At 62.7% G+C, this 14,841-nt stretch overlaps 7 protein-coding genes across 7 annotated transcripts; 5 read left to right on the forward strand and 2 right to left on the reverse strand.

Annotated features, from left to right (window-relative positions):
* Window positions 1-110: 110 nt before the first annotated feature.
* On the forward strand, window positions 111-1,334 carry RHTO_04912 (mitochondrial genome maintenance MGM101; the record flags this gene model as incomplete). Its single annotated transcript, XM_016418575.1, has 5 exons — window positions 111-645; window positions 712-859; window positions 939-1,067; window positions 1,140-1,217; window positions 1,280-1,334. The coding sequence occupies 5 exons, from the start codon at window positions 111-113 to the stop codon at window positions 1,332-1,334; spliced, it is 945 nt and encodes a 314-aa protein (XP_016275851.1).
* Window positions 1,335-1,705: 371 nt separating this feature from the next.
* RHTO_04913 (Cation/H+ exchanger) lies at window positions 1,706-3,065 on the forward strand (the record flags this gene model as incomplete). The annotated part of the gene is made up of 2 exons (XM_016418576.1): window positions 1,706-1,984; window positions 2,049-3,065. 2 exons carry the CDS (start codon window positions 1,706-1,708, stop codon window positions 3,063-3,065), a joined length of 1,296 nt encoding a protein of 431 aa, XP_016275852.1.
* A 264-nt stretch (window positions 3,066-3,329) lies between these two features.
* RHTO_04914 (uncharacterized protein) lies at window positions 3,330-4,957 on the forward strand (the record flags this gene model as incomplete). The annotated part of the gene is made up of 4 exons (XM_016418577.1): window positions 3,330-3,581; window positions 3,640-3,696; window positions 3,750-4,541; window positions 4,601-4,957. The coding sequence occupies 4 exons, from the start codon at window positions 3,330-3,332 to the stop codon at window positions 4,955-4,957; spliced, it is 1,458 nt and encodes a 485-aa protein (XP_016275853.1).
* A 236-nt stretch (window positions 4,958-5,193) lies between these two features.
* RHTO_04915 (acetyltransferase GNAT family) lies at window positions 5,194-6,694 on the forward strand (the record flags this gene model as incomplete). The annotated part of the gene is made up of 8 exons (XM_016418578.1): window positions 5,194-5,351; window positions 5,436-5,516; window positions 5,578-5,812; window positions 5,873-5,922; window positions 5,984-6,139; window positions 6,202-6,329; window positions 6,383-6,582; window positions 6,635-6,694. 8 exons carry the CDS (start codon window positions 5,194-5,196, stop codon window positions 6,692-6,694), a joined length of 1,068 nt encoding a protein of 355 aa, XP_016275854.1.
* A 186-nt stretch (window positions 6,695-6,880) lies between these two features.
* Window positions 6,881-9,396, reverse strand: RHTO_04916 (Cryptochrome DASH; the record flags this gene model as incomplete). The annotated part of the gene is made up of 10 exons (XM_016418579.1): window positions 6,881-7,318; window positions 7,377-7,461; window positions 7,530-7,540; window positions 7,598-7,709; window positions 7,768-7,986; window positions 8,041-8,611; window positions 8,672-8,765; window positions 8,825-8,984; window positions 9,049-9,237; window positions 9,353-9,396. The coding sequence occupies 10 exons, from the start codon at window positions 9,394-9,396 to the stop codon at window positions 6,881-6,883; spliced, it is 1,923 nt and encodes a 640-aa protein (XP_016275855.1).
* Window positions 9,397-9,902: 506 nt separating this feature from the next.
* RHTO_04917 (homoserine o-acetyltransferase) lies at window positions 9,903-11,622 on the reverse strand (the record flags this gene model as incomplete). The annotated part of the gene is made up of 5 exons (XM_016418580.1): window positions 9,903-10,962; window positions 11,021-11,200; window positions 11,260-11,319; window positions 11,387-11,552; window positions 11,607-11,622. 5 exons carry the CDS (start codon window positions 11,620-11,622, stop codon window positions 9,903-9,905), a joined length of 1,482 nt encoding a protein of 493 aa, XP_016275856.1.
* Window positions 11,623-12,089: 467 nt separating this feature from the next.
* On the forward strand, window positions 12,090-14,708 carry RHTO_04918 (uncharacterized protein; the record flags this gene model as incomplete). The annotated part of the gene is made up of 6 exons (XM_016418581.1): window positions 12,090-12,119; window positions 12,190-12,502; window positions 12,568-13,094; window positions 13,157-13,593; window positions 13,684-14,138; window positions 14,230-14,708. 6 exons carry the CDS (start codon window positions 12,090-12,092, stop codon window positions 14,706-14,708), a joined length of 2,241 nt encoding a protein of 746 aa, XP_016275857.1.
* Window positions 14,709-14,841: the final 133 nt, after the last annotated feature.

Raw genomic sequence — 14,841 nt, forward strand, 5'->3', positions numbered from 1 at the left:
TTGCATTACCGCTGGATTATAATCACCTTGTATGCCAGTTTGTAATCTGCGATGTCAACCCTCCTCTGCTCATCCCGCTCACTCACGCCAGCACGTCGGCTCTTCCTGCGATGATGACCTCCACTCTCAGCCGCAAGCTCACCACGCTCGCCGCTGGCACTGCCCGCCCGGCCTCCATCTCGCGCCCCTCTCCCGCTCACACCGCCACCTTCTCCTCGTCCGCCCGCGCCGCCTTCGGACCCGACTTCGACCCGTTCGAGTCCTCTACACCTACACCTTCTGCTCCCCGCGCCGCACAAGCATCCGCCGCGACCAGCGGAGGAGGAGGGGGAGGAGGCGGATCGTTCGCCGCTCGACCCTCCGCATCGTCCTCCTCTCCCGCCTCATCAGGCGCCGCCGCTTCCAGCTCCGCCTCGAGTGCCTCCCCTTTCCGTCCCCAGCTCCCCGTGTACGGCAAGCCCGTCTTCGCGCCGAGCTATGCGCTTTCAGGCGAACCTAATCCGGCGCCCCTGTGGAACGGAGGAAGGCAGGATGGAGTGGATTGGACGACGACGTGGAAGGGATTGGGAGAGATCGTCACGACTGAGGAGCAGGCGGCGAAGCTGATGCGCCCACTGAAGCCGGAGGAAATCCAGATCAAGCCTGGTATGTTCTCGCTCACGCCCCCTCTGCCTGCGACTCTTTGCTCGTACTGACGAGTTGCGCACGCAGATGGCATCCTCTACCTTCCCGAGATCTTGTACCGTCGCATCCTCAACTCGGCATTCGGTCCCGGCGGATGGGGAATGGTCCCTCGAGGCCCAGAGGCGCTCGCCAACAACCTCTTTACGCGCGAGTGGGGACTCGTAGTCGGCGGCAAGTGCGTACAGCTCCTTCTCCTCTCCCCGGGGTGCTCGCACTCGTAAGGCGCATGTTGACCGGATTCCTGGCGGACGCAGGCTCCTCTCGATCGCGCGCGGCGAGCAGCAGACGTTTGCTGGGTCCAGCATGGCAACTGCTGCCGAGGCGTGCAAGAGTAACGCCTTGATGCGCTGCTGCAAGGATTTGGGTATCGCCGGAGAGCTTTGGTGCGTCCCCTTCACCCGATGATCTCCTTTCTGCGTCCCATAGTCTGACTGACTGGCTCTTCGCACACTCAGGGACCCGCAGTTCATCCGCAAGTTCAAGGCGGACCATTGCGTCGAGGCGTGGGTCACGCACGCGACTACCAACAAAAAGTGCGTCTGTCCGACTCTCCTGCTTGGTCCGCCTTGCTGACTCGCTTCCGCCGTGACTGCAGGGCCCGCCGCTGGCGCAAGAAGGATGCCAAGTTCGAGTACCCGTACAACGGTTGAGACCCGCCGCCTGGTCCTGCTCGCTTCCCCCTCGTCGTCGCCGTCGGATGTCTTGTTTCGGTCTTGTACTGCCGCCGCGCTGTCTTCCTCACATTGTTGAACACTAGATTGCAATACACTCGTCACACCCGCTGTCAATGTGCGAGGCGATGGATTACTCGGCAGCCGTCTCCGCTCTTGGCTCGGGATAAAGCCTCGCTTGCTCATCGACGCCGCTCTCTCGCTCGCACGGCTTCGGACGGCTGACTGGCCTGAAAAGCACTCGCTCAGACTCGTACGATCCCATCCTCCGAACGAGCGAACTCCTCACGCGACCGAGCCTCGCACGCCGAGGAACCACCCCCTCTCCACCTCGTGCAGCCTCGGACACCATGCCAAAGCGACCACGCTCACATTCACAGACAATGCCGAGACCAACACCCACCCGCCTCGCGCCGCTCGTCGTCTCCACTTCGAGTCTCCTCCTCAGCGCCGGGTTGATGACTACGCTCTGGGTGTGGACGACCGCGCTCGAGAGGGAGCTGGCGAGTGACGTAGACGTCGATATGGACCAGTCGGCGGTCATTGCTTGGTGGGTCGGAGAAGCAGGACTCCGATGGTCGCTCATCTCGGCGGGAGGGAGTCTCTGTGGTGTCCTCGGTCTCGTCATGGTGCGCACCTGCTCGCTCCCTTCGCACGCCAGACGGTCGAGCTGACATGTGTGATCGCACGCAGCGCAAGTCGAAACTCCACCGCGTCTTTGCCGTCACGACAGCGACCGATCTCGCCATCTCCATCCTATTGACCCTGACCCTCTCGCTCCTCACCTTCTCGCCGTCCCTCTCGACTCCCTTCGGCAGCTTCCTCTGCTCCTCCGCCTTCGCCTCCGACTACTCCACTTCTTCCGCCTCACTCCTCTCGGGCCGAAGCGAGCAAACCTGGTCGACCTGGTCGAACGGGATCGAGTTTGTCCTCTGGGGCGTCGAGGCGTGCGAAGAGGCGTGGCAGACAGCGATGGTACTCGTCTTGATCGGATGCGTCGTCACTGTCGCGCTGAGGATCTACGGGACCTGGGTCACGTGGGAGGTGAACGCGGATTTGAGGGAGGGGGAGTTGAGAGATGCGGGAGAGGGGTGGGTCGATGTGGGCGAGCTGGAGGAGGTTGAGCTCGGTGGTGGAGAGCAGAAGACTCCGTTGTTGCTCGAAGAGGCATTCGGCAAGCCTAGGTCGTCATCCTCGTCCAGCCGGCGTCTCAGCTTCTCCTCCTCGAACCACGATCGACGGAGCAACACCCTTCCTCTGCCGTACGCGCTCGAAGGACACAAGCGTTCGCGGTCCAACACGATCGCGTTCGGCCAAACCGACAAGCGACGACCGCAACTCGTCTTCGTGCCGGTCATGTTTGATGCGCACGGCCAACCCGTTTGCCAGCCTTCTTCGCCTACTTTCGCCATGCCTCACTACGCATCTCCACCTCGCTCGCGCGCCAGTACCCGCTCGTCGAACCTCTCTCCGTCGCCGTCCCGATCGACCCGTCGTCCGCCTTCGCTCGACAGCCGCTCGACCTCCTCGAGTCCACCTCGCCCGTCACCTCCCGCTGTCTTCACCGCCGAACCAGCCGACATGATCTCCCCGCCAAGGTCTCCGACGTGCCAGAGCACCTGCACCGCGAGCGCCGACGAACGGACGAACCGTCGCCTCCGGTCGAAGAGCGAGAACGACCACGTCTTTACCTCGCCCGTCATTCCCTAATCAACCACTCTCGCACCCTTGCGCTTCCTGTACACACCCTTAGATTCGCCCGCCGCCCGCTCGACGATACCCCTTTCGTTCCTTTCTCGCCGTGTTGTCTTCCTCACTACGTCGCAAACCTCGCTTCGCCTTGTTTCTCGTTGTTCACCTTTCCTATCCGCAACACACTCATCCTTGTAGCTCGCTCTGCACTCCATTTCTCACGACTATCGGGCCTTCTCGTCCCGATTGGCCCGACTTCGCTTCCATTCTCCTCCACCTCGCATGCTCCCACAACCCCAGCCAGCGCAGGGCAAGCGACCCTCGCTCAAACGTCTACACGTCCTGCTCATCGCCTTTGCCGCACTCGCTTTCCACCTCTGGCTCGCCGCCAAGCTAGCCTCTTTCCAGGACAGCCTCGGGACTACACTCGGCGACTCGGGAGGCGGCGCGAGAGGCGGAGACGATGCGAGAGACCTTGAAGGAGCGGAGTGGAGGAGGTTGGATGGGGTCAGGACGCTACTAGGGATCGGGAGGGTGCGTTTGCTCGCTCCGTCGTCCTCGGTGTGAAAGTGGGGGCTGACCATCTTGGCAGTTGTGGGCTTGGTGCTCGGTTGGCATTGCTTGCATTGGCGTATGGGGACTTGCACAGGTGCGCTTGGCTCGTCTTGCAAGCGAAGAGACGCCGCTGATCCCCGTCGGCAGGACCACCTCCCCTTCGTCCGCCTCTTCATGCTCAACTCGTTCCTCTCCCTCGCACTCGACACTTTCCTTGTGGTCCTCGTCATCCTCCTCCTGACACTCTCATCCCCCACATCCGCCTCACTCGCCACGACTCTTTGCCAAGCACTCTCCTCCGCTCCGTCCGCCTCGTCGTCCTTCTCCCTCTCGTTCGGTTTGCCCGACCTCCTTGGTCTCTCGCTCGAAGCGTGCGAAGAACGCTTCGAGGGAGTCGTCGTTTCGGCGCTTGCGACGTTGGCGGTTGTCGAGGGATTGAGGGGCTGGGGAGCAGTCAAGGTGTTGCAGTTCTACGCCGCGCTGGCGCAGCGCAAGAACGGCGCGCGCCACGCCAGGCAGGGTAGCGAGGAAGGGAGAAGGCATGCGAGGAGGGGCGAAGGGGAAGACGGGCAGTACTGCGACTCGCCTGTCGAGTTGGAGTCGGGTCCTGCGCTGCACCGCAGTCCCAGCGGGCGGAAGAGGCGGTCCGAGTCGGACGCTGCTGAGAGGCGCAGGAGGGAGCGGAGTAGTAGTGGAGCGAGCTTGAGCGGAGGAGGGCAGAAGCGACTTGAGAAGGAGACGAGGATCTTCCTCCTCCCTAGGCCGGAGGAACGGTCTGGCGGACGTGCGGCGAGGCAGGAGGGCACGGCGGATGGCGTGCCGTTGTTGTCGTTGACGGCGAGCTCGCCCGTCAGGTCGAGCTTTCCTCCGCCACCTAAGCAGGGGCATGGGTCGTCGCATCTTGCGTCGAGCGGTAGGCGGGTGCTCGTGTATGCGCCGGTGCGTTGCCCTCGCTTGCTCTGCATACTGTTGCACTTTGCTAAGTGCCCTGTCCGCAGGTCATGGTCTCCCCGGAAGAAGCACGCTCGCTCGGCGCGACAGAACTAGTTCTGCAAGGCGGCCGGCCTCCCGCCGTGCGCTCGCAGTCGCACCATGCTCAACCTTCCGTCAGCTCCTCCGCCTCGTCTTCGGGTCGCTCGGCCCGCTCTCGCTCCTCGACTATCACGCCCTCCTCAGCTACCCTTACCGCTCCTTCCTCCTCACACCTCTCGATCGACACGACTCGCGGTTCTCCTCCTTCTCGCCAAGACTCGGACGGCCTGCGCACGCCTATCGCGCTGCATTCCACCGGGTTCGCGGCTGCGTTGCGGGAGGAGTGGGAGGGAGAACCGGTCAAGGGGCTCAAGGCGGCATAGGGTTGAACGGCGGGTGTCGTGTAGCTATAGCCTATCAGTACTGTATCCATGATCTACGCAGTGAAACTGTGCGATGTTTGCGAGACTATCCGGCACGCTGTCGTCGGCGGACCTTCGCTCCGCCTCTTGCGCTTCGCTCCTTGACTCGTCGTCGCTCCCGGGCGCTGGCTCAACGCTCGGCGGACTTTTGAGCTAGTCTCCTTCCTGCCCGTTCTGCCCCATCCTCCCCTGCTGCGATGGCCTCAACGTACAACGCCCCGCTTGTCCCGTCGGCCGCGCCGGCATACTCGACCGTCCTCTGCTCGACGCCCGAACAGATGCAGCGTGCGCTGGCGATCCGGCACAAGGTCTTTTGCGAGGAGCAGGGGTACGACCCGGCAATTGAGGTGGACGAGTTGAGTGGTCGCTTCTCTTGACGCACTTTCGAGGATGGCTTCCGTAGAGGACGGCAGGGCTGACTGGGGCATGCGTGCGACAGGCTCGACGCGCTATGTGACCATCTGCTCTTGACGAAGAAGAACGAGGACGGGACCGAGGAGGATGTCGGAACGCTTCGATGGTTCGTCCTCCCTGCGAGTATCGCTCCTTCATCCGCCTAATTCACTCTTTCGTCCTTGCAGGTACCCACCAAAAGGCAAAGTCGGCCGCGTAGCGGTCCACAAGCAATTCCGCGGCACAGGCGCCGGCTCGACCCTCTGCCTCGCTCTCGAGGAACACGTTCGCGAACGACGAGGAAAGGCGGCGGACGTGATGCGAGGGAAGACAAGCTTCGACCTTGTTGCGCATTCGCAGAAGATCGCGGAGGTGTTTTACCATCGGTTGGGGTGGGAGACGGTCGGGGAGGATTTCCTTGAGGTGCGCTCTCCGCTTCTCTCATCCTTCGTTCGTCCCACTGACGAAATCATGCGTTCGCAGGAGGGCCAGCCGCACTGCAAGGTCGTCAAGACCATCCAGCTAAAGCCCGAGTGCGTTCGCACCGGAAACATGCGCTCAGACGTCTGCTTACTTTGCCGTCCGTGCCCGTAGACCCGCAATCGCCGTCCTGAACGGCTCGAAACCGCCGACACGCTCATACTCCGTCCGCTGGTGCGAGACGCAATCCGACATCGACCGGTGTATCCAGATTCGGATCGCAGTCTTTGTCGACGAGCAGGGATTCTCGATGGAGGACGAGCTGGACGAGTGAGTCGTGCCAGTCAGTCTTCCAGCGGAGTCAGGCTGATTGGTGCTACTCGCTCATGCAGGAAGGACCCGGCGTCCGACCACTTCCTCATGACAACTGTCGGTGCAGACGGTAAGGAGGAAGACGCAGGTACGATCCGCTGGTGGCCCAAGCCGGGTCTGGCGGCAGGAAAGATCGGTCGCGTCTGCGGTATGCACCTCCTGCTCTTCTGCCGTTTGCCCCGCTGACCTCCGCCTGCGCAGTCCTCCCCAAGTACCGAGGCGGCGGAACCGGCAAGCTGCTCATGACGAGCATCGAAGAGCACGTACGGAATCGTCGCGGCAAGGCAGGCGAGGCATCGAAGGGCAAGGAGAGCGTCACGGCTGTCGTGCACTCGCAGATGCACGCCGAGGGCTTTTATGCGAAGGCTGGCTACGTCCGTGAGGGTGACAAGTTTATGGAGGTGCGTCGCTCCTGCCCCATAATCGTGCACGAGCTGACGAACTGGCTCGCAGGACGGCGCTTTCCACTGCAAGCTGGTTAAGCAGATCCAGCTTGTCCCCGAAACGGCATAGGCACGGAGTAGACATAGACGCTAGAATGAGTAACGAGGGAATATATGATATCAGTGACTGTGCAGGATTGTGACGACACGAGGAGAGGGAGTGGGAGAGAAGGAGGAGGAGGAGGAAGGGAAAGTTGCGAAAATGCGGAGATGCTGGAGAGAGTGAGAAAAACTGGGCAGACCGCCGATGCAACACCTACTCCAAGCACCGCGCCTTCGACACTCCACCGCCGCCGCTGCCGTTCTGCTTCGCCTCGGCCCGCACGATACCGTTGAGCTTAGTCTCGCGCCTCCTCGACGACCCGTCCGCCTCGCTGCCCGCCGTCTGCGTCGCCGTACTGACGCCATTCGGCTTCTTCCCCTGCTCCCGCGCCGCCGCAGCACCAAGAATCACCGGTCCAAGGTTCTTCGCGCGCTCATTGCGGTTCGGCACGCCCTGCTTGCTCGGCCCGCGGCGGGTGTAGTGCGCCTTCCAGCCTGGCTGCTCGATGACGGGCTTGCGGGGGTACGAGCCCTTCGGGATGTACTTGTTAAAGTCGGCGTCGGAGAGGATCCAGGGGCACTGGATGCGGTTCGTCGGGACGGCAGAGAGCTGCGGAAGCCAGGTGCGGACGTAGTCGCCGTAGGGATCGTACTGCGCGAGGAGCGTGGTTAACGAGCGTCCAGGAGCGACGGAGTGAGATGCAGCGCACATCGTTGCCCTGCTTGACCGGGTTGAACTGCCGAGACGCGCGAGGGTCGTTGCCGACGCCGGCGATGTACGCCCAGTTGCCCCAACTGCGAGCGCAAGGGGTCAGCTATTCCTTCGTGCGAGAATAGGTCGAGCGCGAGTAGGTGAGACTGACTTGTTGGACGGCTGACAAGCATGCGAAGGTCAGCTCGAGTTAGGGGACAAGGCGACGACGCAACGCACCTCGTAGTCTATCAAGTGACTCTCGAAGAACTCGGCACCGAGTCGCCAGTCAATCTGGAGGTCCTTCGTGAGGAACGACGCAACGTTCTGCCGACCTCGGTTCGACATGAAGCTGTGACCAGGCTCGGTCAGCGCTCATCCTTCGCCCTGTGTGACGACATCGCACGCACCCAGACTCCCGCAACTCAGCCATGTTCGCATCGACGAACGGCACGCCCGTCTTTCCCTGCATCCAACGCACCGCAGGCTGCTCCTTGTCGGTCTGTCCGACGAGAGGTTGGTCCTGGTCCCACTGCTTCCACCACCCAGGTTGCGTCTTGATCGCTGCTTGTTTCGGGTCTGTGCGCTCCTCGAAGCCGCCGAGCGTGAAGAGTTTCGAGCCGAATTTGCTGTGCGAAGGAGAGGGTCAGTGATCGTCGGGCAGGAAGGCTCGTTCAACGCACCGAGCAGCGTAGAGGAAGTAGTCGCGCCACAAGAGCTCGAACCGGATCCAGTACGTGTTCTGCGTCGACCGGAACTTCTCGTCGTACTCGTCGAGCGCCTTGACGATCAACCTGGGCGAGATGAAGCCGAACGCGAGGAAGGGCGACAACTTGGTACTGTAGCTGTGACCAAGCAATCCGTTCCTCGTCTCCTTGTACCGCGCGACAGGAGGCGGGTTCCCCTCCTTGAAGTACCACTCGAGCCGCTCGACTGCGGGCGTTTCCCCTCCCGCGTACGGGAACGCGCTCTTCTGGTTCTTGCCCTCGCTGCCAGCGCGCAGCTGGAACGTGTCCTGCAAAGGCCGCAAGAGACAGTGCAGGACGTACTCGAGCCCCCGGTGTTCGAGCTCGATGTGTGCGCCGTAGCCGGGCCAGGGTTGCGAGTCGGATGGCGGTCGAGGGTAGGGCTTGAAGGGTGATGGGATAGGGAAGGGAGGGCGACCGAGGCGAGGCAGGTTCTCGATGCGCTTGCGGAAGGGGGTGAAGACGTCGGGCATGGCTTCGGGTGCGAAGGGCAAGTCGTTGACGTGGACTACGAAGGAAGCGGGTCAGTGCAAGCCAGACGGGTACTTTACTTGAGAGTGCTACGCACTGAGGGGCACCTGGTCGAACGTCCGCAGCTCGACGCCGACCTTCCGCAAAGCCTTCCGCAACTTGCGCTCGATCGCCAGCTCCTCCGTGTAGAACTATCGCGCCGGATGGGTCAGCCTCGCACCGCAACTCGTTACAAAGCATAATAACGCACCTCCTTTTGCAAGAAGACCTCGCGAACCTCGTCTCCGTTCGCGATCAACGCCTTGACAACATCGGTCGTGACCTTCTCCATCTTGCCGAACCGCAGGAGAAGGTCCGATCCGCGCTGTCGCAGCGAGGTGCGCATATCGTACACGCCTTCGACCAGGAACCTGCGCGCTGATATCGTCAGCCCGCCGCTTGAGACGGGAGACGAAGGAGCAAAGCGAGACTGACCGCGCCCTGAATGCTCCTGTCCTCCAGAACCCGCACAGCCGCGTCCGTGCCTCTGGTCCCTCCCTGTCATACCCTGGGAAACCCGAGAGCTCGACAAATCGCTCGTCAAAGACGTAGAGCGGCAGGACATGGGTCACGTCGCTGTGTGAGGAGTCGTGTGCTGCATGCAGGAGCTCGTTGTCGTGCAGTCTGTGCGAGTACAAAGTTTAGTTTCGCTCCAGGCGAGCAGGCAAAGCAAAGAAAGAAGCGAGGTGCAGTCGGCCGACCCGTCGAAGGGGCACGAGGAGGAAGAGGTCGAACTCACCGGAGATCGTTGCGATGCAGGGTGAGCACGACCTTTCGTCCCATCTTTCCCTTACTCCCTGAGCCGTTCTGCACTGCCGCACTGGCTGCCTGTGCGATGTTCGAGGCGGTCGAGCGATGCAAAGTCCGGCGAAAGGCGGTGGCGTGTTGAGCGAGCGGCCGAGCTAGGCGAAGCTGTGGGTCCGCTCTGAGTGTTGCAGTGAAGCGTGCGAGCGTGTTGCTGAGCGCGTCGACTCGCACGACGACGGCGAAAGAGCGCAAGCCGTCGTTCGGCCGGCGATCGCAGCGGAACTTGATGCGCGCACACTGTTGACATCTCGAAAGGGGTCGTCGTATTGGGATTGCGAGTGTATACAGGTGTAGAACAGACCCGTAGGAGCGCACTCTCGAGGTCTGCGAAAGAACGGCCGTGCGAGGGAACGGAAACAAAGAGATAATGCGAGTGCAAGGTTGACTGTACTGCCGAGGATGCTCGTGGACAAGAGGTTGGACTCTGGTCCTTTTGGTACAACGACACGCGACCCAACACCTCCTTGCCCAGCCCGCCCCATCTACCACCGCGTGATATCCTGGTCCTCGCCCTCGGCCTCACCAAACAGGCTCGCCTTCTTCACCTCGAAGCCCTGGTCCGCCTCGCCCTCGCCCGGCTGGACCAGCGGCTCGCCCGCATAGACCTCCGGCAGCCGCTCGTGCAGGAACTGCAACACCGCCTCGTTGATCTGCTCAAACTCGAGCAGGAACCCGTCGTGCCCGTCGGGCGAGTCGACGACCACGAGCTTTGCGTCTGGCATCGCCGAGGCGAGCTCGCGCTGTTCGGTGAGAGTGAAGAGGCCGTCTGTCGAGATGGCGATGACGAGTGCGCCGGGCGGGACGAGCGAGAGGGGAGGAGGGTCGACGGGCCGGTTGCGGCCGACGTCGTGCGCGTCCATCTTGCGCGTCAGGTGGATGTAGCAGTTGGCGTCGAAGCGGGAGACAAACTTGTCGCCCTGATAGCGGAGGTAAGACTGGGCGGAGAAGAGGGGAGGCGGGGAAGGAGGAGGGAGGGGTTCGCCGTTTGGCATGAGCGGGAGCGAGTTCTTCGCGGTTGAGAGGGGAGGCGAAGCGGGCCGTGAGCTGCCCGCGAAGGGCTGGTGGCCGTCGTTGTGCTGCGCCTCTGCCCGTTCCGCCAGCGTCCGCGGCACGCCATGCGCGTCCGTCATGATCCCCCTCCCGAGCGCCGCACCAATCTTCTTCGCCTTGGCCTTCTTCGGCCCCTCGCCATCCGATTCGACCTCCTTCCGTCCAAATCGGCTCTCGAACGAGTCCCTCGACCGGTACGTCAACAACGCCGCCATCCTCGCCGCCGACAATCCTCGCTTCGGCCCGTCCCCTTCAGGCGAATACCACCCCGACTCGTACTCTGGGTCGGAATAGATCGACTGCCGCTGCGTCTCGCCCCACGAGATGCCCCACGCCGAATGCCGTGCGGAAGTCGCGATCGGGCAGATGTTGCGGACGTAGCCTTCTGGGGTCGTGAGGGGCCATTCGAGGACGGCCATACCGCCCATCGAGCCGCCAATGACGACTGCGACCGTCGAAACGCCGAGGTGGTCGAGTAGGATCTTGTGCAGCCTGAGTGAGCGAATCGTCAGTCTTTCTTCGTCGTCTCCCAGACAGCTGGAAGACGCACCGCACGTCGTCCCTTGTCGTAGTCGACGGAAACTCGGGTCCCCACCACCCTCCATCCTCTCGATCCGGGTTCTGCGTGACGGGCGAAGCGGTCCCGTAAGGCGAACCCATCACGTTGGCGCAGAAGATGAAGTAGCGAGTTGGGTCGAAGGCGTGAGAAGGGCCTAGTAGGGGTCCCCACCTGCAGAAAGAGCCGGGTGAGCTGAGACAACGAAGAGGAGGATCCGAAGCGAGACGAACCAGTCCTCGACATCACTGCTACCCGTCAAGGCGTGGCAGATCACCATCACGTTGTCCTTTCTGGAGTACGAACGAAAGCAATCAGCCTTCTAGCGCCCCCTGCAGCGGTTTAGAGGAGAAAACGCACCTCTCGTTCATCTTGCCCCAAGTCTTGAACCCGACGCTGACATTCCTAAGCGTGACGCCGCTCTCGAGCGTGAACTCGGACACTGTCGCAATCGACTGCGAGGGGATCAGGCGCGAATAGCGGTTGTTGGCGCCGGAAGGCGGCGATGCGGGTGGGTGGACCGTCACTACGGGAGACGTGGGAGTCAGGGTACGGATACCGGGGGGTAGAATGTGCGCACCTGTTGGTCCTGCCATCATTGCGCGTCCCTTCTGAGTACCGTGAGAGAGTGAGAGAGCAGTGAGAAGTCGAGAGTCAAGCGGCGAGACGTTGGCGTGATCCGGTTCACCTCGACCTCGTCTGACGGGCTCTTGAGCATCTCTACGACTTGCTCGAAGCTATCCAAGCTGCTACGAGTCCACCCCGGACGACCCGTCGTCGCGCGCCCGCCTTTCTCGTCCTCATCGCTTCGAGTCGCCGGAACACTGTCGAGGCCTGCCAGGCGCTGTACGGGGCGTATTGAGCGTCGCAAACAGGCTATCCAGCGCTGATGGAAGGGGCGACTGTCCGCGCTTCATCTTGCTCGGACCTCCTCGTGGCCGCACAGGCCTTTCCTTCTCCTCTCGCTCCCCTTCTCCTCCTCTCGCTCTTCTGACCGCTTCCAGACTCCCACGCTAGCTGGGCGAGTAGATTGACCTTCTTTTGTCCGCTCTGCCGAAGCACCATGCCCAAGCCGTCTTCCGCAGACCTCCTGGTGCGCTCGCTCGCTCGTTCCCTCGATCCCACTGCACGAGCTTCACTGACCGGACCTGGCACCCATGCAGGCCTACCAGCTCGAGCAAGCAGCAACCTCGAAGAGCGGCCTATCTACCTCGCCGCTCTCCTCCCCTCCGCTCGCTTCACATCCCGCCTCGCCTTTCGAAGATCCATACCCCAGCTCAACTCGCGCCAATGGGCTGGTCGGGGCAGCACCGAGCGATGAGTGGACCCCTTCTGCCGAAATCGTCGGGCGCGGAACGGCCCGGAGATCGGGCGAAAGCGAGGAGGAAGAGACGGACGACGAGTTCGAGGACGAATTGAACGACTTTGGCTACGGAGCGCCCAAGCGCAGGAAGGAGAAGAAGGAGACGCTTATGGGTGCGTCCAGCGCGCCTCTCGGTCGAAATGGCTGAATCCCTCATGCTTTCCCTTCGTTCCGACAGACATCCTCAACTCGGAGCCGCCCGCCTGGATGGTGCAGACGCCTCCTACCGCCATAACGCCCGAGGAGACACCCTCGCTCGGCTCGAAGCGCAGTGGCACCTTTTCCTCTCGACTCCGCCAGCGTTTTGGTTCGACTTCGCCGCAGACGGTCGACGCCGCCACGACGAGCGGACCCGACACCCACGCCGGTCTCACGACGTTGCGCACGAGTCGCTCGGCGGGTAACCTCCTCAGCAGCTTGCGAGGAAAGCTCTCGTCCTCGACGGGCCGGTCGCGCGAAGACTTGTTGTCCTCTTCGCCCCTGCCTCCGACACCCCACGAGCTCCCTTACTCCACTTTCATGACTCACCGCACCACAAGCGGCGACTCCTTCGCCCCCTTCGACCCCCAGTCCGTCGCGCCCAAACCTGTTCCGCCAACTCCGAAGAAACTGCACGCCAAAGGCGCTTCGGCCGCCCCTCCCTCGACTCGCGACCTCGCCTCCTTCCTCCGCGACAGCGGACCGACGCTCCAATGCCGAAGCATCGTCCTTCAGCCTCCTCTTCCCTCGGCCCTCACGCTCGCTCAAACTCGAAGCTGCACAAGCAGCCTCCCCCTGCGCATCCGCCTCGCTCGCACTCGCGTACCGCTTCGTCCGACGCGAGCGAGCGTCTCTCGAGGTCGCAGAACGGAAGCTTCGATGCGACCCGCGGGAGTGGAGGGACGTCGGTTGTCAAAGCTGCGATTGTCAAGCTCGGCGCGAGCGGGAGGCGGATGAGCCTCGTCGCCCTCTCGCCCTTCGACAAGCACATCAACTCCTCGCCGAGCTCTGAAGCGCTCCTCGAGCGCAGTGCGTCGCCGCAACACGGTCGCACCGTCAGCGAAGCGAGCGCGGCGTATCTTGGCGTGCGCGAGTTTGTCGAGCTTGACGAGAAAGAGCATGCGGATAGGTTGCCTGTCGAGACGAGGGCGGGCAAGATTGCGAGCCGTCTCGAGCTGGTGGCCGGAGGGACGGGCGCGAGGTTGACGAGGAGCTCGTCGCAGAGGTCGACGGATGCGCTTGGTCGGATGAACGGGTGAGTCCCTCGGCCCTCTTCCTTCGAATCGACGATGCTGACCATGCCAGCATTCAGCAGACTCGCCTCGCCTCAGCGCATCCCTCGCAAACCCGTCCCCGCGAGCATACCTCCGCTCGAGGAGCTCCTCACCAGCCCTCGTTCCTCATCCAGGTCGCACATCAAGCAATCGACGCTCGACGCCCTCCAGCGTCTTCAGGACCGCGGCGATACGGGACCGCTCGCGGTCGGCGAGAGTCCGATCAAAGGTCTCGAGGGCGCAGAGATGGACAGGATGAGGGCGTTCTCTGCGCCGCCGGCGTCGCCGCGGTACGATCAGTCGACTGGTCTCGCGCCTTTGACGCCTCTGTCGCCGAGTCCGACACTCTACGCGACACCGCCTGTCACGCCTATTCCGGCAGACTTCGTCCCTCCTCCTCGCACTCCCTCCGCGCCGGCTGCACTCTCGCAGGCTCCCGCCATCCCATCAAAGAGTCAGAAGCGTCTCTCAGTCCAAGCGCTCGGCCAGTCCGCTCGTTCAGCACCCCCGACTCTCCCCCTCCCTAACCTTCCCTCCTCGACCCGTTCCCCGCGCCCTCACTCGCTCATCGTCGACTCTCCCACCAGTCCCGACGCCCTCAAGCGCCTTCTCGATGTTGCCGTATATCAACGGGACGCCCATCAGTCCGCTCAGGGAGGAGAAGTCGTCGGGCGACTCGGTTCTTGATCCGCCTCTTTCGGCTGCGCTGGCGACGCCGACTTACGCGGCCAGCCCTCACAACGGTGCAAGCGGTTTTGCCTACGGTGACGGCCATGAGAACCCGGTCGTCGCCGCGCTTCTCGCCTTGCGCCAGTGCATGGCCACGACCGCTTCTCTGCCCGTCGACCTGGCCACGCTCGACGCATGCGACGACACTCGCCCGCTCGACGTCGTCCTGCCGACGCTCAAGGGCATGCGGGACCAAATGAGGCTTGCGGCGGACTTGGTGGACGCGGTGGTCGAGGCTTGCGAGGCGAAGCAGGCGGGAGGACCTGGCTCGCAGGGTGAAGACGTCGGGCGTCTCGTCGGGGCTTTGTCGGGCGAGGATCATGCGTCGACCGAGTAGGGCGTCCAAGATGGAATAGATGGCAGCGTTCACTTTGCACTTCGACGAGCGAGATTACAAGAAGTCAATGCTTGCGAGGTTTGTATTCGTTTGCAGATCCCCGGCTGATTACTTCGATCCTTAATCGCTTGAC

The sequence above is a fragment of the Rhodotorula toruloides genome (assembly GCF_000320785.1).
Source record: "Rhodotorula toruloides NP11 unplaced genomic scaffold Scaffold3, whole genome shotgun sequence".
Classification (NCBI taxonomy): domain Eukaryota; kingdom Fungi; phylum Basidiomycota; class Microbotryomycetes; order Sporidiobolales; family Sporidiobolaceae; genus Rhodotorula; species Rhodotorula toruloides.